We start from the raw sequence: 25,022 nt of genomic DNA, 5'->3' as shown, positions 1-25,022 counted from the left end.
TGGTGATGAATTCCTTCAGTTTTTGTTTGTTTGGCAAGACCTTTATCTCTCCTTCTATTCTAAATGACAGACTTGCTGGATAAAGGATTCTCAGCTGCATATTTTTTTCTGTTCATCACATTGAAGATTTCCTGACATTCCTTTCTGGCCTGCCAAGTTTCAGTAGATAGGTCTGCCACTACTCTTAAGGGTCTACCTTTGTAAGTTAGAGCTTGTTTATCCCTAGCTGCTTTCAGAATTCTCTCTTTATCCTTGTATTTTGCCAGTTTCACTATGATATGTCGTGCAGAAGATTGATTCAAGTTACGTCTGAAGGGAGTTCTCTGTGCCTCTTGGATTTCAATGCCTTTTTCCTTCCCCAGATCAGGGAAGTTCTCAGCTATGATTTGTTCAAGTACATCTTCAGCCCCTTTCTCTCTTCTTCTTCTTCTGGAATTCCTATGATACGGATATTGTTCCATTTGATTGCATCACTTAGTTCTCTAATTCTCCCCTTATACTACTGGATTTTTTATCTTTTTCTCAGATTTCTCTTTTTCCATAATTTTATCTTCTAATTCACCTATTCTCTCCTCTGCTTCTTCAATCCATGCAATGGCCGCCTCCATTTTATTTTCCACCTCATTTATAGCATTTTTTAGTTCCTCATGACTATTTTTTAGTTCCTTGATCTCTGTAGCAATAGAGTCTCTGCTGTCCTCTATGCTTTTTTCAAGTCCAGCGATTAATTTTATGACTATTATTCTGAATTCTTGTTCTGTTATATTGTTTAAATCAGTTTTGATCAATTCATTAGTTGTCGCTACTTCCTGGAGTTTCTTTTGAGGAGAATTCTTCCATTTCGTCATTTTGGGTAGTCCCTGTGGTAGCTCCAAACTGCAGGGCACTTCTCCTGTGCTGTCCAGAGTAACTGTGTTGGTGGGCGGGGCTGCAGGCAGACCCGATGTCTGTCCCCAGCCCACTGCTGGGGCCACAGTCAGCCTGGTGTGTACCTTATCTTCCCCTCTCCCAGGGGCAGGACTCACTGTGGAGTGGTGTGGCCCCTGTCTGGGCTACTTGCACACTGCCAGGCTTGTGGTGCTGCTCTGATGGGATAGAACATATTAGCCAGTGTGGATCCACAAGGTGAACAGGGGTGGGAGGGGCAGTCTTAGCTTGCTTTGCCTTTGGTGGTCCCTTGCAGGAGGGGACCTGCAGCACTGGGAGAGAGGCAGGCCCGTCAGAGGGATTGATCCACAGAAGCACAGTGCTAGGCGTTTGCAAGGTGCAAGAAAGTTCAGTGACGGGAACTGGTTCCCTTTGGAATTTCAGCTGGGGGATGTGAGAGGGAAATGGCACTTGCCAGTGCCTTTGTTCTCCCACCGAGCTCTCCTTCTGGGGCTCAACAACAGTCCCTCCCAGTCCTATTGCCCTCCCTGCTCTCCGAGAGCAGAGCTGTTGACTTTTAACATTCCAGATATTAAGTCCCACTGGCTGTCAGAACTCAGGGAGTCTGGTCCCTCTGCTTTTGCAAGCCAGACTCTGGGGCTCTGCCTTGCAGGGTGGGCTGCCCTTCCACCACCCCGGCTCCCTCCTGCCAGTCCCTGTAGCGTGCACCGCCTCTCTGCCCTTCCAACCCTCTTCCGTGGGTCTCTTGTCTATGCTTGGCTCTGGAGAGTCCGTTCTGCTAGTCTTCTGGCATTTTTCTGGGTTATTTAGGCAGATGTCATGGAATCTAAGTGATCAGCAGGATGAAGTGAGCCCATTGGCCTCCTATGCCACCATCTTCCCCGAAATAATTGTGTTTTGAATTTTTTAATGTTTATTTTTGAGAGAAAGAGTTGAGTGGCAGAGAGAAAGGCAGACAGAGGATCTGAAGGGGGCTCTGTTACAGGGCTTAAACCCACGAATGGGACATCATGACCTGAGTCGAAGTCTGACGCTCAACTGTCTGAGCCACCCAGGTGCCCCATGTATTTTGGTATTTATTGCAGATGTGCACACATTTGTCAAAATTCAAAGAATAAAAACATAAGAGCAGACCTTTCCATTGTGTATAAAATGTCATCTCAAAAGAAAAAAAATCTCTAAATAAATATTTAACTCTAATTAATGATATGTACTAAAGTATTTAAGACAGAAAAGTGTACTGTCTATAATTTGAAATAAATAAAAAATATGGTAGATTAATAAATTAAAAGAGCAATGGAGATACACACAAACATATACACATATATGTGAAAATCAAGCATAAGAAAATATTTGTCTAGGTTTTGGTTACATGAACATTCACTGTAAAGTTCATTCAAATTTGCTGTATATTTAAAATTTAAAAGAAATAAAATATAAATTTGAAAGAAATACAATATAAGCGAATAAACCTTTACACACTTAAGAGAATGTTTACATCACTTCAAATAATAGATTTTAAAATTTTATGTTATATTTGTTTACTTATTTGAATATCGTCAGAACACTCGTTTTTGTGACGTCTTTATAAAAGATTTATATAAATCTAAATGGCAAAATATCCAGCAGAAGGTTGATAGTGGAGGAGGGGTGCACAGGTGTGGTGCCAAGAGGAATATGGGCACTCTGAACTTGGGCTCACTTTGGTTGTTAACCTAAAACTGCACTGAAAATAGTAGTAAGCATAACATATAGAGTTACTGAATCACTATGTTGTACACCTGAAACTAAGATAACATTGCATGTCAACTATACTCAAATAAAAAAAAAATTAAAAAGAAATTACCTTGGAAAAACAAATTTTAAAAAAGCCTGTTAAGAAAATTGAGAAAGACTAAAAGAGGCAAAAACAAAACCACATTGCCAGGATTTCTGATAGAATATATAAGCAAACTTCTGACAGAATGTTTAATACTTTTAATGTTTATTATTTATTTTTGAGAGAGACAGAGACAGAGCATGAGCGGGGAAGAGAGAGAGAGAGAGAGGGCGACACAGAATCCAAAGCAGGCTCCAGGCTCTGAGCTGTTAGCACAGAGCCTGACACGGGGCTCAAGCCCACGAACCTTGAGACTATGACCTGAGCTGAAGTCTGACCGTTAACCAACTGAGCCACCCAGAAGCCCCTGACAGAATGTTTAAAATAGAATTTTTATGTTGTCAAATATCTCTACCAATTGTTAGTGTAATGACTGACAACCCCATCTCTGAATGGGCTGTTTGTTTAACCCACACAACTGATAAACTCACAATCACTTTCAGACAGCCTGGTGACTAGTTCAACAACTTAACTAAGCATGTTTTTTCTAGTGCCTAGCCCAGCAAATATGCTGTAGACTACTAAATTTCCTGTAGACTACTCTCTATGAAGCAAACTTGGCACTGGCTCTCCCTGAGGGCCAGTTCCCTTGCTATATATTAAATAAGGTCTTTTATTGTATTTTCAACCCACTCATTTGAGAGGTTTACTTCACCAATGATCACAGGCATACCAGCAAGTGTATTTAAGAACTTAATTTGAAGCATTTTGTTCAGCAGCTACTTAATAAATGTGTGTTGATATAATGAGTGAATGCATATTTTTGCTGATGAAAACCTGGACTTGAGTGTTAAAGGAAAAGAAAACTGTTTTGGAAGTTGGAAAATCTGGATTCTAATATTAGCCAAGCAACACCCACCTGTGTGATCCTCAACAAAGAAATTTTCCTCTCAGGTCCTTGGCTTTATATATATTTTTAAATGGATTGAATATTTTCTACTATTTTGTGGCTCTAAAAACCTAACTCTCAGCTCATACATAGGGAACTGATGCCTGAAATAAACAGTGAGTAATATTAGTTAAAAGTAATACCACACACTCATTTGTGGTTCATATACCATAGGGTGTTTATCTTTTAAACATGCTGAATATCAAGCTCATGAATCAGGATATTTCCTTTCATTTATAATACAGAGGTGTGGTAATTGAATTCACAATAGAATTTTAATAATTGAAGATGTACAAAACAACTTATAATTAATTTACACATTAAAGTGGTGAATGCAAATGCTATCATGCAATATATTAATATTAATGATCAGATAAAGGCATTTCTACTTCATTCACCTTTAACTCACGACCTGTTAACTCACAATCCTTTTTCCTACATCTACAGTGTAGCATATCCACATTGAACCCTGTTATAAACAACATACCTATATTTTATTTTTTGAATATAAAGTAGCATAATGTGCTTAATTAGCAAATAATAAGGATGTGTTAATAGGTGGATTTTCTATCAAGCTAATATGATGTAGTACTCTCCTCGCCACAGAAATGGTGAGAAAAGACAACCAGATCTAAACATAAGAAGGCTTTGGAAGTCAACCTAAAGAAAATGAACAGTAATGACAAACTTATTTCATTGTACGTAGGTCCTAATATTTTGGTATTTGTTGATTAGTAAACGAATCAATGACTGTTAGAAAAACAGGGGTAAAACCATTTTTTAACTATCAGGATAATTTTTCAAATCATTGCATTGGAGGAAGCACTGTGACTCAAATCACATGAAAATCCATATTGGGATGGTAGAAAACATGATATGTGCCCAAGGCTGATACATAAGTAGTTTTCTGGAATTCTCACAAGCTTGGCTTTAATGTACTATATAAATTTGACTTTATTTGCCTACTTTGTTATACTTTGTGAATAGATGTAAATAGAATGCTAAAACATCATATTTTTAACGTTTCAAAACTTTAAATCTTCAATGCAAAGTAGCTCCAGTCTTTCAAGTTATAGCTACTTTTAAAGGTTTACAAAAAATAGTTTAATGTAGAGTCAGAGAACTGTAAAGGAGCATCCTGTTTTGCATACCACCTTACACATCTATAATAACAGTACTGCTTTGAGAATTCATTCTTGAAGGGATAAAATGACAATTTTCTGTAGCAGGTCTTCACCTTGAGAATTTTAAAAGTTAGATATATCCCTTTCTTGACTTAGTTTTGTTAGGCAGAATGATTAAGTCCACTGCATGCCAATTTTCCCCAGTTTATCAAATATACCCTGGTTTGATGGAACAAACATGCAAGCAACACATCCAAAGGTGAGAAAACTATTTCTCTCCCCTTAGAGTTCCAGAAAGGACAAAGTTAACCAGGTGAAAGGTAAGACGATCCTATAACCACATACTGGGTGTTCACATCAACTTGGAAACACACACAGAATTAATTTTGGCTTTAGATATACCTGATGGCAATTCTAACTTCCTGTTAAATGTGGTGCTCTCCATATGCATTGAGAGAAAATCTTCCATGGCCCCTCATGTACTGAGGCCTCATGTACAGAGACACTGAGCCATTTGCTCTGGACTATCTTGCCAGGGATATTTGGATAGAAAACTGTCTTGAAACATAGAGATAACATCTCTCACTGGAACAAAGAGAAAGTGTATTTATAGCCTTAGAAGAGTTTGTATGTCCATTCACAGAGAAGGGCAGGAATACTTGCCGTCAGAGTAATAAAGGTCATGTTTTTCTCTGATACAAAGAAAAGGCAGGCTTATGGGCCATACAATAGACATGGTGTCCTTCAACTCACATATCTTCTCATGTAGCATTCTCTGTGATATGTGCTCGTTTAACCTGGTCCGGGAACTAGCTCAGTTAATACTGGAATTTCATTTCTCAGAAATAAAATTCCAAAAATATTCTTATTTTTCAAACATAATTTACTTGACTAGAAAAAATCTGTGATTTATTAATAATATTCGGCCATTATGATGTATATGGCATAAATAGTTCGATTTATATATTACTTAGTGCAGTCTTTAATATTTAGTTGATTATTTGACCAGTACTCCCTCACTCCCTTCATTGCCACCATTTGTTGCTCTTATCTACTGTGCTGATTTGCTTTCTGACCTCTGCAGAATATATTAACATTTTAAGATCCTTCTGTTGAACATGCTACAAGCAGTCAGATATTTCAGATGGAATGGAACAATTTTTCCTCAGTCAGGAAATAATGCTGCCGGGTTTGCCTGAAGGTTTCCAGCCTCTAAGCAGTCATGGTTTTGATGAGCTGTTTAATGTTTGTCTCCTGCCCTAGAGTTCTCTCCTACTACTCTCACCAATCCACAGCTACTATTCTTTAATACCAAAGAAAAAACTCATCTCCCACAAATGACATCTTTGAAGTATTCTGTAAAATGGTGCATAGCAACACTCTATGGATGTATTAAATTATGCTAACTCTGTCCATTTATATAGTAACTACTCTCATAGACAAACATTTTGATTTAGAAGGTAAAGGAATCATAAACCCCTTTTGGTTTGCAGGAGTAGTTCTGTACCATTAAGTTGGACATAGCATTCTCTGGTCACATAAAGATGTAAGCATTTTAAGGTCTTTAAGTGGCACCACTAGGTATACTCAAAGAACACTCCTGTTGTCCTCATAAGGTCTTCCTTCAAGCCTGACTTTGATTATTAGTAGCAGCAAATGATGCAGCAATGTGATCAGCGCTATAGGTAAGAAAAGGGATGTAAGGTATAGTTCTGTTCCTAACAGGATTTACAACCAACCAATTAGAGTATATGACAATATGCTAAAATATTAGGACACACATGTTAAGGGCTGTAAATACAATAGGAAATTATACTATGATGGGAAATTATGACCCAGAAAGAAGTAACGACAAGAAAGAAATAGAGAAAAGAGAGTAAGAAAAATCCAAAGAATGGAAATAAAATAAGAAACCAGGATGGTACAGACAAAGGAACCCAGGATTTCTGATTAGGTGATAAGAGTTTAAGTTCTAGTTCTGTCCTTATTGGTGAGGATAGGCTATGGTCATGCTGATAACAAACAACTCTCAAATCTCAGTGGTTTAAAATGAAAGTGTTTTGTTTTATTTTGTTTTTTCTCTCTTTCATTTTACCTTTCAAGACAATCACTAATTACCTGGGTGTTTTACTCCTCCTAGTTATTTAGATACTTGGGATGATTAAGCAACCACTACCTTGAACAGATGCTGTTTGTAATGCTAGAGGAAAAAGAGAGTTCAGGAACATTTTGTAAGTGTAGTCAAATGTTCAGTCCAGATGCATTCCATGGCACTTCTATTAACTCATTGGCCAGAACTACACACACAGTCCCATTCAACGACAGAGGGATATAATATCCTACCTTCCTACAATGTGATCAGAATGTGGGGAGAATAGGAAATATATGGCACATAGGTCAAATTACTATAAAAAGTTCTCATTGTGTACTCTGCATTATTTAGTCTCTGTGTATTCAATCCTAAATCCTTTCTCCTAAATTTCTAGGTATGTGACAGTAAAAATTACTATACATTTGTGAATCTAATTTCCTCATCTAAGAAATAATAAAATTCCTTACTGCATATGAATATTCATAATTAAATGACCTAATGTACGGAATAAAGCTACTGAATCCTTACATTTGATGTTTCATAAATGCCTGTTGGATAACACAGCAGTTAAAACACATGATCAGCTCCTTCAGACATACTGTGGACTATAATTAGAATTTCTATAATTAACATGATGAATTTATATGGTATTCATTTTTATCTTGAGACACAGACATAGGTTTTCAATCATATTTATGTGTACATATAGTTATAAATGATAAAAAATATGTACATATATATTTATATTTCTATCTACAATGTATTTCTATGTAATCTGACAAATAAGTCACATTTCACTTTTTCTCCCTAACGAGGATTCATTATACAGTTGGCACACAAACATTTGGTAAACATGAGTCCTAAACATAATATTTGTTTAGACTCAAAGTACTGACATCTTTCTGGGGAAAATGTGGAAAATAGCTAATTATATCTCAAGATCTATTTTATCTATTATTTATTTTATAGTTTTTTAGTCAATAAATATATTCAATACAGTGGAGCCTAAACCAAATAGAAAATCTTCTCGTGTATTCCCTAAGTCTTACAGAAATATAGACATTTATATTCTTTGTGATTTAAATAAAACCATTTTTATTTACAATAAATAATAACAAATAATAGGAAATAACAAATAATAGTAAATTAATTCATGTATGTTAAAATAATCTATTTTAAACATTTTATTAAGTATTTCTCTGTTGATCTTACTATGATAAATTAATAGAAAAATCATACCTAATTTATTAATAATTACAATAAACTATATAATATAATTATATATACCATATAATATATGATTTCAGCCTTATTCTAGTCAGCAGGTGGAATCATTCATTCCATACATATTTATTAAATGTTGGTCATGTGCCAAATACAATTTTAGGTGCTGTAGGATAGCAAGATGAATAGTGGCTCACATCATGATGGAAGGGAACAATCCAATAAACAAATAAATAAGTCAAATATACACATACACATATAAAACATATATATTTCTCATATAAATATATATGACAAATGGTGATAAGTTCTATAGATGAAAATGTATTTTAAAAGGAGAGATAGAAAATGTCTGTGACTGTAACAGTTTTTAATTATGGTTTGTGAAAGCCTTACCACTAACGTTGCAACTAAGCATAACTGAAATGGGAATCAGTGGAAAAAGGATGGCATGGCATTTCTGGAATCTAAATAATAATTGATTCAAACAGAAATAAAGGCAGGGTGCCTGGGTGGCTTAGTCGGTTGAGCACATGACTCTTGATCTCAGCTCAGGTCTTGATCTCAGGGTCGAGTTCAAGCCCCATGTTGGAGCCTACTTTATATAGATAGATAGATAGATAGATAGATAGATAGATAGATAGTTGATAGACAGACTATAATGAGCTTAATCCTCAAGGTCTTGGGGAAATAAAGACCTCGTATTCCCTGTGGTTGGGTAGGGGTGTTGCTAGTGAGTGGAAAGTACTTGGTGGGGTTTTGGCAGGGACCGGCACAACCTAGGATATTCTTTACTTTTGTCAAGATACACACTTTCACACACACATTCACAAAATCCTTTTATAACTTAATTTTACCTCTGTCCAAAATTGTTGGAAAGTTAGGTATTACTAATATTCTCTGCCATTTTGTTTTTAAATAACAGTAATAATATATTATCTGTAACTATTCAGAGGTAAGACCCATAGAGATGGAAAAGACTGAGAGGTAACTTTGATCATTTGGAGTGATTATCTGTGTTTCTAAAACAGGCTTGACTCACTGTGTTGTTTCTTTTCTTTAAAGGTTTAAATCTCATGGCAATACATGATAAATAATTTATCTTCAATATCCACATTTAATTCAAAATGGTTTATAAAAGTACACTGACACATAAAAACCTGTGGTATTATATTTAGCAGAAGAACAATAAAAACAGCATAGCCATGCATTCTGCTGATCATTTCTCTGCCATGGAGTCAATTAAACAGTATCAATTATACTCATGGCACCAGAATGAAAAGATTAGAAAGGCATAGTTTCCGACCTCAAAACATATAACTCAGGGGAGACAAACGGAAAGATTAAATAATTACTAGTATGTAACAAAATAAGCCATACATTGCATTAATAATGTTTTCAGAATATTCATAAAGCAGTTATTATTTCTAAAAATTGGAGTAGGATGAAACTGACAGTCTGTGAGGTAGGGAACACAAATGATAATTGAAAGGTAGCAGAACAGGTCAAATTCTCCAGCTGCATTTACCTAGAAACTTATTTGCTTTCACACATGAATAAATTTCAACAATGATTTTTGACATTGAAGTATATTTTCATATTTTACTTATTTTATTTCTTTTCTGGCTATCAAGCTTATACTTCACATTACCCTGGTCAGTTAATATGTTTAATAAATGTATGCATTCATTGAATCCCTTAATGTTTCTATAAAATTGATTTTTCATATATAAAATTAAACTGGTACATCTTTATAAGATTGTTTGGAGATTAAATAAAATATGACATTTAAGAGCTTACCCCATGGTCTGGCACATAGAAATCCAAGTAAAAGTAACCCATTTTATCAAAACGCTGTAATATTATGAAAGAATTTTTAGCAAAAATATATGCATGAAAACATACATGTATTTATACAACACAGGTTTGAACTGGGTGGGTCCACTTATACATGATGTTTTAAATAAATGTAGTACAGTAGTATAAATGTAAATTTTCTTTTCCTTCTAATTTTTAAAAATGTTCTTTTCTCTAGCTAACTTTATTGTGAGAATATAGCATATAATACATATACAATACAAAATCTGTGTTAATCAACTGTTTATATTATCAGTCAACAGTAGCCTATTAGTATTTAAGATTTGAGGTAGTCAAAAGTTATGCTTAGATTTTTGACTATGCAGGGGTCAGTGCCCCTAACCCCATGTTAAATAACCCCATGTTGTTCAAGGGTCAACTGTACTTATATTTATTTCAAGTGTTTCTTTTAAGACAAGTAACATAAGAAATTTTAAAATATATATTTTCTCCCATAATTATTATTATTATCTGCTTTCTATTAAGACCAAAATGTATTGATTTGATTTGATTTAATCTAATTCGATTAAATTAATTTGATTGGATGAAACTGCTTTAGCATAATGATCTGTTATTAAAATAAAAGCACTAGCTTAATTAATATAAGTATAATATAATTAATATAATTAATTAATTAACATAAGTAATCTATATAATTTATAGTATGTCTAAATATCAACTTATTTTATGTTTGAAAATATTTAACATAAGGAAGTGATGTATTTGCCCAATATAAAATAACATGAATTTTATGAAATTAAAATGTCTAATGATTTCTACAAATTCTAATTCTTTGTCAACCTATATATCTCCAGATGGAATAGATATCCTTTTTTATTTACTTTTATCGCTAATTAAAAAACATAACACTTATGTTTAGTTTAAAAAGTCCTAAACTTAATATGGAAATGACAGAAACTATCTGATTGATTAGGTTAACAGATTTACTTATTTTTATAAATCCATTACTACGGCTTAATTTTAATGATTTTTTTTCAATAAACCATCTCTATATTTTGTCCAGAAATATTTAATTCCCCAAATTATAAATTTCTAAATTAGTCATTTCTCATTTTTAAATGTGCATTTTTATATGGAAATTTTATTCTGAAGGCATATACTGACATAAGTGCTCCTGAGTGAATAATAAAGCAGACACCTAGTAGTTTAGTTCATAATTGGTAGGCATTGTGTGCAAATTCAGAGTGGTGACTGTACCTTGTGTCGCAATCTTATTAGAGGTTGGTAGGATTTAAGGCCATATCCTGCTTCTTTGGTTGGCCTTCCTTCTGACTCCAGAAAAATGAATCCAAGAACCAAAACAGCTGACCAGCACTTAAACATTCTTATTGCTTTCCACCTGTGAAAATTAGCATTGCAAGTAATCAGAAAATGCATTATATATTTAAAAAATGCATCAAGAAATATTCAATAGTGCATAGAAATCTCCACAGATCTAATCAATACTTGTAGGCAATTGTCAACTGAATCCATAACAGGTAAGCCTCTCCAATTAAAGATTAGGATCCCCTTCATCGTAACAAACAGTTTGTTAAAAAATTTCTCACTCGTACAGCTTTACACAACATTACATACATAGAAATATAGAAGCCAATCAAAATGTATTGAGGAAAAAAATAATTAAAATCAAGTTGAAAGAAAATGAAAATGAAAAAAAAAAAAACCCAACTTTAAAGCATGGTTAATTTTCTAAGCATGTGTATAGAGTACAATTATCAACATACTTATAAATCTTGAACTCCTCTTTGAGTACATTTGATGAATATCACTTAACTAAAATAATTCACTAGTAAAGACTGCTGACAGTTTGATAAGGCAGTCTTCTATGGTAGGCACTTAATAAACTGAGGTACAACAACAATTAGGCAGACAGTTATATTGAGTTGTGAGTGCATTTTTCCAACACTATCACAAAGAATATTTTCAAAAAATTTCTTCATAAGTGCTTTAAACTCAAAACTATACGAGTCTTTCCACTTCTCTGTGTCTTTGGACACACAAAAGAAATTGTAAAATGGCATAAACTTATTATCATATAACTCTAAGCCCTCTTCCTAACCAACAAATCAATGCTTTGAATTAAACTATATTTCTTTTTATCATTTTCACCAACATATATTTGCACCTAATGTGCCCCCCCCCAAAAAAAAGAGCTCTTTCTGCTCCTGCCTAATCCATACTGTACACCTGACTTCTTGAGAAACTTAACCAAGTATTTAACCATGCTGGTTACTGTTTTCTAAACTGCCCACCCAATTATTAACGTCCATCTTTAAAGATGCTCAAATCTTAAGGTTTTTTAAGATTTTTTAAAGATCATTTTTCTCTTCTACTTTTTGAATTTTCTGAAAGAGTTGTGTATCTCATTCTAGCTAACTTCTGAACCGAGTCCATGCAAGCATTTCTATCACCCTATCCAAGTAACATTTCTTTTTTTCAAGAAATGGTCACTTTACCTGGAATTTTATGACACCCCTGACTTCCATTTCTGTAGAATTTCTGTAAAGAAAACTCCTTCTCAGCCCTTTTGCAAGTTCATCCCACTCCTTTGCTTCACTCTTTAATATTATAGTTTATCAAATTTTTGTTGTTAGCCACTTACCTACTCTATTCATGCAGCCAAACATTCAACAACATCTGTGGTTTTAATTACATCTACCTCCTGCTTTTTGAAACTTACCTTAGACCACTTTGCTTCTACTGAACAGCTACATTAGTACCTGTTTTCACTAACCAAAAGAAATGCGAAGGCGATTTTTGCTTTCTCAAAACAAAAAGGTGAAAGGGGTTAACAGTATTGAGCATTTGTTTTGCAGTCAGCCCTTAAGGAAGCAGAGCGCTTCAGGAGCATGGAGCAGAGACAATGGCCCAACCAAGCCCCTTCCCAGGCACCTACATTCAACATGTCAGCACCAAGCCACCAGAGCTTTGAACTGTGTCTGTGAGCGCCCATGCTTTATCTTGATTTATTTTGTGCATCTGTGAGCAAGATGTCTCCTAAGGTATCAGAAAAGACTAAGAGGGTTTTTTGGGGGGTCTGAGAACATTCAAAATTTTTCAGTATAAATTAATGACAATTCCTTCTTCATTTTATGCTTTTTGGCTTATGAAAGTTTTTATAGAAAGGCTATACTTACAGATAGCAGGGGAAACCTTTATATTATTGCTTCTCATCCAATCTCCAGATTGGCATAGTTAGCCTACTTAACAACTCCACCTTTATGTTTCAAAAACAGTTTATAGTATACAAACCCCACATAAAGTCATGCTTTCCCAGATTTCCACTCATTTATTTACTCAAGCCAGAGACAAAGGAGACAGATTTGTCTCCTTTACCTTTCATATCAAACCCACCCTTAAATTCTGTTAGTTCTACCTTCAAACTATATATCCCAAATATTAGTTTCTTTCCAGTCTACTGTCACAACCCTAGTTCAATTATCAGCACCACTTGTCCCCTAAATTGCCTCAATCACATCCTCAGTGGCCATCCACATTTATGCACATACACCTTGAATTATTCCCTACCCAATAGCCTGAGTGATCATGTCAAAAGCAAATATCATGATGTAATTGCCCTTGTTAATAACTTTAAGATATACTCGTTTACCCTTGAAATAAAAACCAAAATCCCTGAAATAATCTATAAGTCTAGGCTGTGCATATCTTTCTCTTCCTCCAAAGAACTGCTCTCCAGCCACACTGAACTTACTTGGTCCATTCTCACTATAAGACTTTCATACAGTATTTCCACCATTTGAAATTCACCTCCCCCCACCCCCATTTATCACCCAAAGGCCTTCACATATCAAACATATCCCTTAAGGGTTGTCCTCATCACACCAAGCCTGAATTGCATTTCTTAACTAGTCATTCTCATAGATCAGTTCCCCTTCATTTCAGAGCAACCATTTGTAATTAGACATCATTAATGTGATAATTTGAATAATGTTGGTCTTCTTCACTGCATTATATAATTATCATCTCCTTCAAAGTTCATGAATGCAGGGATCTGGGTTGTTGTTTTTTTTCTTTTTAGCATTATATCATCTGGGACTGGCAAATTGTCTGGTACCTACTAGACACTCAATAAATGAATGCATAAATGAATGTCATCCTGCATTCAATAGTAAAAAACAGAGTGTGTTTTTTGCATTTTGATGAAATTGAATGCAATTCCTATTTCACTACCACTACAAAATGTCTGAAAACTAACCCAGAAAACTAAATAATTTCATTTGCAATCCATCCCTTTGCTGTCATTTTGATGTATAGTCTAATCCTTCTCTCAGAGGTAAATATTTGTTTATAAGACAACTGGATGGAATATTTTAAATCCAAGATAGAGCCCAAGAATAAAGCAAACAGTACCAACTAAGCTGAAGGGATATTTTCTAAGGGTTCTGAATACTATTTTACTCTGTTGTCAAACAGGAGAGGGAGAAAAGAGGTATGATCACAACCTTGTCCCACCATGATGGGGTAAAGGTGAAGTCATAAATTTCTTAAGCTGAACATTTAAGGGTTTCTCTTTTTCTTCCTCTCTCTCTCTTTTAATGTTTATTTACTTTTGAGAAATCGAGAGAGACACAGAGCATGAGTGGGGGAGGGGAAGAGAGAGAGGGAGACAGAATCCAAACCAGGCACCAGGCTCTGAGCTGTGAGCACAGAGCCCGACACAGGTCTCAACCTCACAAACCACGAGATCATGACTTGAGCCAAAGTCGGTGGTTTAACCCAGGCACCGCTTTTTCTTCCTCTTTCTAATGCACTCTCACACACATGCACACACAGTCACACACATATATTCCACAGGGCTACAAATATTTCATATACTATATAGACTGAATGAACAAAATTTTAATAGGTGACCAAAAATCTCATAAATTTTGGGTAAGTAAACTTCCACACATTGATAATTAGTTCAACAGTCTCCTGAAATATTTTCTCTGCCAAGAGGCAATAGACTAGGAATATCTACTTTAAGAAATTTCACCAAAAGTTAATAACAAGTCAACATGTAAGCCTTCAGTGCATCATATACAACTTATTTATAACATTTAAATCCACTTTTCATATTACTAACCATGATTAATTTTTTCATTGATAGTCCTAGAATTTTCAAGTATAAAATTTCTTAATAATACCAAGTTACACAAAATTTTAAAATATGAATGCTTTATCTCAGCAAAAGCTATCATGCAACTGGAGTGATTTACTTGATACCACAGATAAAATGAAACAACTGATATTAAAAGTCATATCTCTTTGTTTTGTATTTCTAGTACAGATAGGCATTTGAGCTCAACACTGAGTGTTAGACAAGACAAAAGAACACAACCAATTTCTGCATTTATCTTCTGTGAAGGGCTACCTTGCAAGATTTTCTTCACTAAGATATTACTAAGAAAATATTTGAATCCAATTATACAGCAATCAATTAGCAAACTAAATAAAAAGATGACTCTTCTTGATGGATGCTCAGAAAATAATCATCAGTTTCTTATTTCTCTTCAGCTACAGGATCCAAAGGATGCCATTATTATGTCTTTAAAAGTTCACTCATCCACAGAAGGTGTTCTGGAAATTGTAAATCTGTAGTAATCGATCCCAGGATATACTGACTCATGATCTAACTTTCTCAGTACTATAACCTCTGACAACCTGTTAGCTTTTCATAATTAATTGGCAGTTTGTGATAGCTCAGTAAGAACACTGAGGAGCATGTGACTAAAACAAACCAGCTGGAACAGATGGTGCAATAATGATCCTATGACTTTTCCTTGTAACCCCAACATGTATATGGAAGCATCAGAAAACAATCTCTTTATTAACTTAGGGAAAACAAAATGTTCACAAATCTAAAAAGTATCTGCTTAATGTTTGATTTAACAAAGTTAGATTCGAAAATGGTAAGGGGAATGGAAAGAGGTTTCTTTTCTTCAGAAAATAATATTTTTCTCTGAATCAAACTATTTTATTCACCATATGGTGTAACATGCTGTGCTGCTTATGGCAGTAGGATTTAGAGTAGTTACATGATTTAGTAGATTCAAATATTTCAGGGATTTTGATTTGTTTACACATTCTCTAGAATCTCACCATTTGGGAAAACAAACTAAGAGTGTTCAAGTATTGCCTTAGGAACAAAATGTAGCATTTGAGATGGGGAAGGAAACTGGTATTATATCTATGAATGAAAAGAATATCAAGGTGAAGCAATTCCCAATATTATCAAAGGTTGCAGAAAAGTCAAGTATCTGAGGGTTTCACCGGAAGTACCCTCACTGCCTCTCACTCCAGCCTAGAAAACTACTATAGGTCTTCCAAGAAATATCCCCAGTCACTTCCTTTGTGAAATCTCCCCTGTCAATTTCACATGGACTTTGCTGCTCTCTGCTGCAATTTTTACATATCTCCCTTAAGTGTCTTTTCACCTTGCACGGTGGTGATTGATTTAAGAAGGTTTACATCCTTATATAGCTGCAGAGGGAGATACACTAAACTGGTTCCGTCACAATCTAGGGAGTTTCTTAACTTCCATAGACTTCTCTGTTCTCTTCTGAAACAGGGAGGTGGCCTAAATTATTACTACTTTTTTTTTTCCTTTTTGGTATTCTATAATTCTATGAGACAGAAAAATTGACTTTTAACCTACCTCGTGTCATACTGTATAACCTAAACAAAACCAATTGCATTACTTGGGCCTCATCTGCAGGAAGGGATTTATGACACTATATAGTCTAGAATCTATACCAGATTATTCCTTCTGGGTAGATTTACTGATCTGGATAAGGATATGGGGAAAAACAAGTTTGAGGGAGAAAACTATTATTCCTTTTTTGAGAGGCCTTTTGGTAGTCCTATTGGAGATGTTGAATATTCATTGGGATATAGGAACCTGAAGTTCAGCAAAGAGGTATGGGCTAGATATACCTATTTGGAGTTCTTAGCATTTATATGTCATCTAACCCAGGTATGAGATGGGAAGAGGTTGGAAAGGAGAAGAGGTCCAAAGACTAAGCCCTCAGGCAGTTTTAGTCAAAATAAGGAATAAATGCTGCTAGGAGGTAGAGAAAATGAAAATAGTGAAATTTTAATTTTGAAGAAAAAGATAGATGGAAATTTTCATTGGAATGCAATGACTGGAAGCCACAGGTATTATCATCTGCCATGCTATATTTTTTACTGGTTTGTGTAGTCTACGTTTCCAACCAGAACATTAGTTCCATAAAGACAGGACTTTGTTAATTACCTGTGTGAATTAGAGCAGTACCTGGCATACAGCATGAGCTCAATAAATATTTTTAGATAGATAAATGAATGAATAAATTAATGGTGATAAGTAATTAATTTGAAATAGTAGGTATACATTAAGGGATTCTTAATATTCTTCATGTAATTGAAAATATTCATTAAAACTGACTATGAAATCAATCTAGAATTCAAGTTGCTGTTATTATAAAAAGCTTTTGTTTTACAACTGGATCAAAACCAGGTTTTCAGTGGGGAGTTCCTGTGGAAAAGCCTCCCTTGTCAAGAACTGACAGTCTTTTCATTCCTTAGCTCAACTGAAGTTGGAAAGATGGGAGAGACTTCTTTGTATCTATCAGGCAGATCTGCTGCAGTACCTGTTTGTATCTTTTGACCCACTTTAACTTCATACCCATGGCTTTGAACTCTGAGGTTGAGTTCTAATTTAGTATTTCTCCTAGGATAAAAATTTTTCCAAAGGATCTACTTTTGTTATGGGAAATATATTCTCCCTATCACAGAAGTAGATTCTTTCCCTCTATTAGTAGATTATCCTCATCAGAGCAATGTAATCTCCTAATCATTGTCCTTTCTTCAAATATCCAGTCCAATAAGTATAATTAAAAAAAAAAAGAAAAAGAAAACAGCTAAGAGTCACCACTTTCATACTGTAGAAACATACAGGAGAAGAGCAAAGGAAAAACACGTCATACATATCCTACTAGACATACTAGGATGATACCTAATAATATTTAATTATCCAAAAAATATTTTCTGATAGATATTATTGCTTATTTGAACTAAATATAAAGAAAGAGAAACTTATCAGGATAAGGTTTCCAAGTTCACAAAACTGGTTATTGTCAAAATGGAATCCAAGGCTGACTCCAATCACCTTTGACCCATGATTCTGTGATTTAATTCTACTTTCAACATGCACAAAATGATGCAGATATAGAAGAATAGCCTGTACATGAAGTAGCCATAGAGGACAAACAACTACTTATTTAGACTGAATACTAGTGGAAGAGAGAATCTTTCACTTGACATTCACTTTGGATCAATGTAAATGGAGATGCATATTAACAAATGCAGTGATAATGAGAACAATAGCTATGTGACTTCTCTGTCCATACTGCATGGGTGAGTGTCTTTCAATTCTATATGGAAACACTCAAAAACATGGAAACTTCTTTAGTTCTTAATCCCACCTTATCGGTTCATATTTCTGAAAAGACCAAAACTTTTAAATATAAAACTCTGTATTGAAAGAGTATAACATGTGCAGTATACTTTTTTCTTAACATCTAAGATAAGAATAGAAGTGTTAAATAATAAGAATTATGACCATTAAATTAATTTAACTCTCAAAGGAGGAACTTTGATTTCAATGACATCTGAGTCATTAATTTGGATGAACAAAACTGTCCAGATTCAAACCAATTATACCTTTCAATAGCCAGCTTAATTTGAAAAAGAAAGAAGCTAAATATAGATAAAATATATTCATTGGCATTTTGGAAGGACTGCAGTGTGAAATGTATAATAATTTAAGCTTGCATTAGGCGAAAATATTCACACTGAATTCCATTTAATTTTTTAAAAAAGATGTGAGTACTCTCCTTTAAACAATTGAAAATCCCACATTATGAAAAGTATGTTGGGTGGTAAATATTTGTTTTCCAAAGCCATCTTTGCCTTACAAAACTATGCTGCAGTTATATTAATCACTCTGGTGCACTAAAAACATTTTTAAGATAAAAAAATGAACTTCAACACAGAATACAAGATAAGAGAAGTGAAATTCATATTAGACACCTAGTGTTACCCTTTCTTTTTATAGGGGAGGACAATAGTAAGCAGCAAGAATAGCATTTGTGCTTACAAGGAAAGTAGTCATAGGCGTGTAATGTCACTCTCCTGATTCCAAATACGGTATTTTTCTTTTAAATGCTACAACACTTCTGACCAGAATCCATTCACTATGGAAATAAATAACACGTGTACAAAAGTTTTAAGTGTCTAAGGCACTGTTTAGAAGCCGAAGCTCTGTGAACCCCAACAACTTTATATTTAATATAAATAGAAAGCCAACAGAAAGAGTTTCCAAAAGCCAACAGAAAGGACTTCAGCATCACCATCTCTACAGAATCATATTGTTCAAGTAGAATTTTTGGATAATTTTGTTTGTACACTTGTTTGATCAAAATGATCTTCACTGGGAAGATGGTTATATATAGCTGTGGTTAAAGTTATAAATACATGGTTACAGTAGCACTTATGTAACTGTAGTTATACAGTAGTTTTAGATATATTTGTTATATATAAGCATATACTATTATATGAATAAGTGATTTTATGAATATATATGTATATATATATATATATACATATATATGTATATATATATATATACATATATATGTATATATATATATATATATACATATATATGTATATATATATATATATATAAAATTTGTGAGAGATATATAACCATATAGAAGTTTATAGTTCTATACAATGGTTATATATAGTACAGGAGATATATAGATATATAGATATATAGTACTATTATTATTTTTTTAAAGCATGTTTGACAACTGAAACAGAATGAAACTTTGGGTCTAGCTGACTTAAACAAGGAATTTTATTAAATTATATAACCTTACAATAGCCTGGACTTCAAATTGCATGTACTGGTGCCTCAAACTTAGGCAGAAAAAAAGACAACATATAGTGACTAATATTCAATCTCCCAAAGAAGGTCCCCAGACTTGACTTTATAACACATTCATGATTCAATAGTAAAAAAGTATGTTATGTATAGGTTGAAATTAAATTAATTCCATATGTCTTTTTGTTTATGATGGCCTTCAATAGACAATATTTAAAAATAAAATTTATGTGGGGTGCCTGGGTGACTCAGTCAGTTGGGTGTCTGACTTCAGTTCAGGTCATGATCTCACAGTCTGTGAGTTCGAGCCCCGTGTCAGGCTCTGTGCTGACAGCTCAGAGCCTGGAGCCTGCTTCCGATTCTGGGTCTCCCTCTCTCTCTGTCCCTTCCCTGCTCATGCTCTGTCTCTCTCTCTCTCTGTCTCAAAAATAAATACATTTAAACAATTAAAAAAACTTTATGTAATTATTTCCATACAGTTTATCAAATCTTCTGTCAGTTCCTTCTTCCAATTAATAAACTGGAGTTATTTTATAATAAACTTGAATGAATATTCTGGATTATATATGTTTATATGTACACCTAAAGGGGCATCAATTCTCCACCTTCCTAAAAGCTGCCGCCTGCAACATGGTACAGAATAAGTGGTTAAAAAACATTGACTAATATAACCACGATAGCATGATATATCTTAATATTCTGCACTTAGCTTTTCTACACTGTATGTCCACCTGGGTTATGTGTGACAATTTCATAAAAGAAGCAGCTTCAATAATGTTCCTGTATCTTTGTGCAGTTTATTTGACATGTTGAATTTCTGAGTTTTAGCTCATTTTCACAGAAATCTGACATCAAGCAGGCACTTTTCTTCTTGTGGTTGATAAACTGAAAATATTCATTGCTAAAAACTGTACCAAAAGTATTTGTAATGCTGAGTAGCAGCATGCTATAGTAGAAAGAACAATAGCTAAAATAAAAAGATATGGATTCTCCCTGTGGCTGTGTTCATAAACTGATTTTCTTAACACTCGCACTATAATTCTCAACCAACTGAAATCCAGCTTCACCAACTAATCCATTGAAAGTTCTCTCACAGGGTCACCTGGGTGGCTCAGTTGGTTAAGCCTCGAACTTCAGCTCAGGTCCTAATCTCACAGTTCATGGGTTCAAGCCCCACATCAGGCTCTGTGCTGGCGCCTACTTTGGATTCTGTCTCTCTCTCTTTCTCTCTCTCTCTCTCTCTCAAAAATAAATAAACATTTTTTAAAAATTTAAAAAAAGGAAGTGCTCTTAGGAAAGTGACCACTTTACTTGACCTTTTCTCCCTGTAGCTTCAATCACACAAGACTCCAACGATCTCCCTTCACTTTTCTAGCCATCCTTCTGTGGTCTCTTCTTACACTTTTTCTTGATTCATCTGATCTCTTAAAGCTGATATCCCAGAGGTTTGGTATGTTAAGTTCAAAGAAGAAAAAATTAATCAGAATGATAAAGTTCATTTTTTTCTTTGTCTTTTAATTTGTATTTTCAAGAAAAAATTAAGGAATAACATCTGTATGTCATAATAATACAAGCTGAGAGTTCTAAGTAATTTCCTCCTTATTTTCAAAGTACCAACTGGAAGTAATTATGGAAACTAAAACTAACCAATCATTGACCATTGTTTGCTTGTTTTCTCTCAAACACTATGGATATAATTTCATTGCACACTGCAAAATGTTGGCTAAGGAAAAGCAATTTCATGTATGTCTGGTGTAAAAGTCCTGTGATCCTAGTTTGTATCTAAGCTGCAATAACTTTGCTTGATATAACATGAAAAATGATGTTTTAAAAGTTTAAAAATAATAATATATTATATGACCTTGAAGATATTGCTCTAATTCAAGAGAAGAGAAAATCATTATAAGCTCTGTCTTCTGAATTCATTGCCTTCTACCTTGATGAGCACTTAAAATGTAAATTAAGGAAGAATGCAGCTCTTAGGATTGACTCTGTCTAAAATCCCAAAGGTACTATGTTACAGATTTTATTTGCTATTAAAAAAAATCATTGCAATTTTGTCAATGTCAGACAGATTTTAAATTCAACCTATTCCATACCAAGGTTTCTAGCAGCCTATGTTCTTTAAATCTGGGACTACGTTTATAGTACAAGAAAAAAATATTCTGTCACAGTTTAACAATGAAGTGCTGCACAGGGAACAACTTAATTTCTTCTGTATTTAAAACTGAAATGCCATGGGGAAAACTTGCCCATTTGTTCAGGTCAGCTGGGTCTCAGAGGTATTCTACTTCGTATTCACAAAAGTATGGGAAAGTCCAATGATGGAGTCCACAGTTAGTTAGAAGAAATCATTGGGACCTGAATATTTTTCAGAACAACCTAATGCCTTCCCAAAAGGAGAGATCTGGGCCACTGTGGTGTGTAAGGAAAAGAGGGAATATAGGTTAACGTGACCTAATTCTGCCGTGAGGATTTTCAAAACATTTCTCAAAATCAAAACCTGTGTACTTTCATGAAAGACAAAGAAAGCAGTGAGTAAACCAAACATAAAGATAGATTTCAGCTAAGTCAACTGAACATAAGCACATTACCAGTGATTTGAACCAAAGCAGACAAGAGCAGTTGAAACTTTCCAATTAATTCCTAACAGGAAGTAACAGAAACTATACTAGCTAGTTATGAGGCCAATGGTAGCTGGCGATTAAAATACAAGTCATGAGCAAAACCGCAGCCAATTTGAGTTAGTTTTCTAAGGGACATAAAAGAACTTGCATTTTATTTTATACCACTGTTTCAAATTCGAAAAATAAACTAGAGGTAAAAAGTTGGATTAAAAAAATCAACAGATTTTGAAATAAAGAAACCTGAAGAAAGATGAAAAAGAGCAGTAACATAATGTGTTATGATATAACAGTAAAAAGTGTTTATTGGATATTTACAGTGCTTCAGGCCAAGTATACCATGTGCTTGCACATTCTTGATAACAGTCAATCAATACAAAAGCCACTGATTTAGGTAGCCTAGGCATGTGAATCCAGGCAATATATCCTTACCAACTTCCTACAGTATCCATCTTTCGAAGCAAATGCTTCAAGAATAAAATAAAGGCAAGGCACAGGTACCAGTTTGATTTCTAAGAATTTCACACAAGCGGTCCTTTGGGATGTCTCCTTCTAATTAAATTTAGGGGTAAATACTACATGGAATTTACCTATATAGAATTGGAGCTAACCTGCAACTACATCTAGATACTGTCTCTAGTCTAAAGGCAGATAACAAAATTTAGCAGCAACATCCAACCCTCAGATGGCCTGCTTCAGGACACTTGTAATTCTGAAAAATCCTGTAACCCTGACAACCATCCTTTTTTTTTTTTGAAAGCGACTTTGGTTCTCCAAGTCTTCTTTTCTGGGTACTGAATATAAAACTCCCAACAGAACTGGCTGGGCTCAAAACCGCTAGTAAAATTTATCTCCCTTCCCCTGTTCTTATGGAATTAGAACCAGAAATGACCATAATGATTCCTTGCAGCTGGAGGCTGAGAGAAATGCCTCTCAAGTTTCTTTAATAAGGGAATCTATTGCAAAATGGGTCCTTGAACACCCAGAAAGCAGCTGAGAAATACGGAGCGGTAGCTGGAGAATCTATCAAAACTTCCCTCAAGCACACTCAAATGCTTCTTTCATTTCATTACTTTTCTTGAAAAAGCAAGCTACAAGTTTGACTCAGCCCAGTTATTGTCCTACAGTAAACACAAAAATAGCTGAGACCAGCCCTTGGGGGGCGCAATTGCCTATAAAGCATGAAGGAAAACTGGCTCAGGGGACATAGCTTCCCCTCCATTGAACAACTTCTGATTTTTAAAATAAATTTTGAATTCTATTTTCTATTTTCATTTTTAATTGTAACATATACAGTCTCTAATTATAATGTATACATTGTTTGCTTAATGGTTTGTGATAACTGTAATATTTAAAAAGAAAACCTCCTTTCACCAAAAATATTCTCATACATGTATTTTCATCTGAAGTTTTTCATTTTAGTCTTTTCATTGATCTGGAATTAACTTGTGGCATAGTATGGTGACAATATTTTACTTTATTTTTCTTGTATTTTAATTTTATTTTTACCTTAACTGTATTCTACTCACCTAAAGTTTTTCAAGCAGTTTATCTGACTTGTAACTTTATCTTGGTTAAAGGCTGGGTTTCTCTGCATTGTGGTTATGTTTTTAAATACTCTATTTGATTCCTTTAACCTATCTATTCCTATGCAGATAGTACGTACTTGAATTACTAGAGTTTTATAATAATTCTTGATATTCAGTAAGGAAAACCCTTGGTTCTTTTCTCTTCTGTATCAATTTTTAAATGAGCATATAAAGCTCTTCATCAGAGCTAGTTGTGATTCCCATTCAATTTGGATTTATCTTTGTCAGTGCAATTTACTTAAGGTGTTTACTTTCTAAGCAGCCCACGAAGTTTTGGTTAACCATTATGAAAATCTATCTTTAGTAAGTGAATATAAGCCTTTTACATTCATGAAGATTGATATACTTCAACATTTCTACTACTAGATTTTTTTGCATGTATGTGTGTTGTTTTTTTAAGCATTGTATAACTTCTATTACTCTCTTTTCATACTTTCAATTGGACTGATACATTTTCAATACATTTTCCCTTCTTCATTTAGATGCTCTAGATGGATTTCTACTGTCTAAAATATTCAATGTATATTTCACCTGAAAAACAAAATAGTGTAAGTTTTCAACATGTTTTGAAAATATTAGACCTTACATGAAATTAGTAATAAAGTAGCCTCACCTTTAAAAGATAGCAGTTATTATATTATAGTTAAAGTCAATAGTTAATTTAACTTCTGCATTTGTCATTTTTTTTCCTGCACACTATACATTTCTAATGGTTTACTTCTATGCTGAGGTAAATCTTTCTATAATTTTTCACTGTGGGTCAATAAGAGGCAAACTGTCTTGTTCTTTGTGTTTTAAAATATCATTGTCTTGCACTTAATATTTAGGTAAAATAACATATTTTAGGTAGGTAGGTAATCCTAGATATGGAATACTTTCTCTCCAACACTTTGAAATGCTTTGT

General features: G+C 34.2%; 1 protein-coding gene across 3 annotated transcripts in view; it reads right to left on the bottom strand.

The window, feature by feature from the left end:
- Positions 1-25,022, bottom strand: part of FSTL5 (follistatin like 5) — a 768,518-nt gene that overhangs the window by 706,731 nt on the left and 36,765 nt on the right. For all 3 annotated transcript variants that reach the window (XM_019441101.2, XM_053901160.1, XM_053901159.1), the window contains exon 2: positions 11,172-11,313. In XM_019441101.2, coding sequence (XP_019296646.2) covers positions 11,172-11,297 — 126 coding nt within the window. In that variant the 5' untranslated portion in view covers positions 11,298-11,313. The remainder of the gene's footprint in view (positions 1-11,171; positions 11,314-25,022) is intronic.

The sequence above is a fragment of the Panthera pardus genome, unplaced genomic scaffold (assembly GCF_024362965.1).
Source record: "Panthera pardus isolate Hobbes unplaced genomic scaffold, ASM2436296v1 HiC_scaffold_13, whole genome shotgun sequence".
Classification (NCBI taxonomy): domain Eukaryota; kingdom Metazoa; phylum Chordata; class Mammalia; order Carnivora; family Felidae; genus Panthera; species Panthera pardus.
Note: the sequence above shows the minus strand (reverse complement) of the source record. Positions and strands in the feature narration are given on the sequence as shown.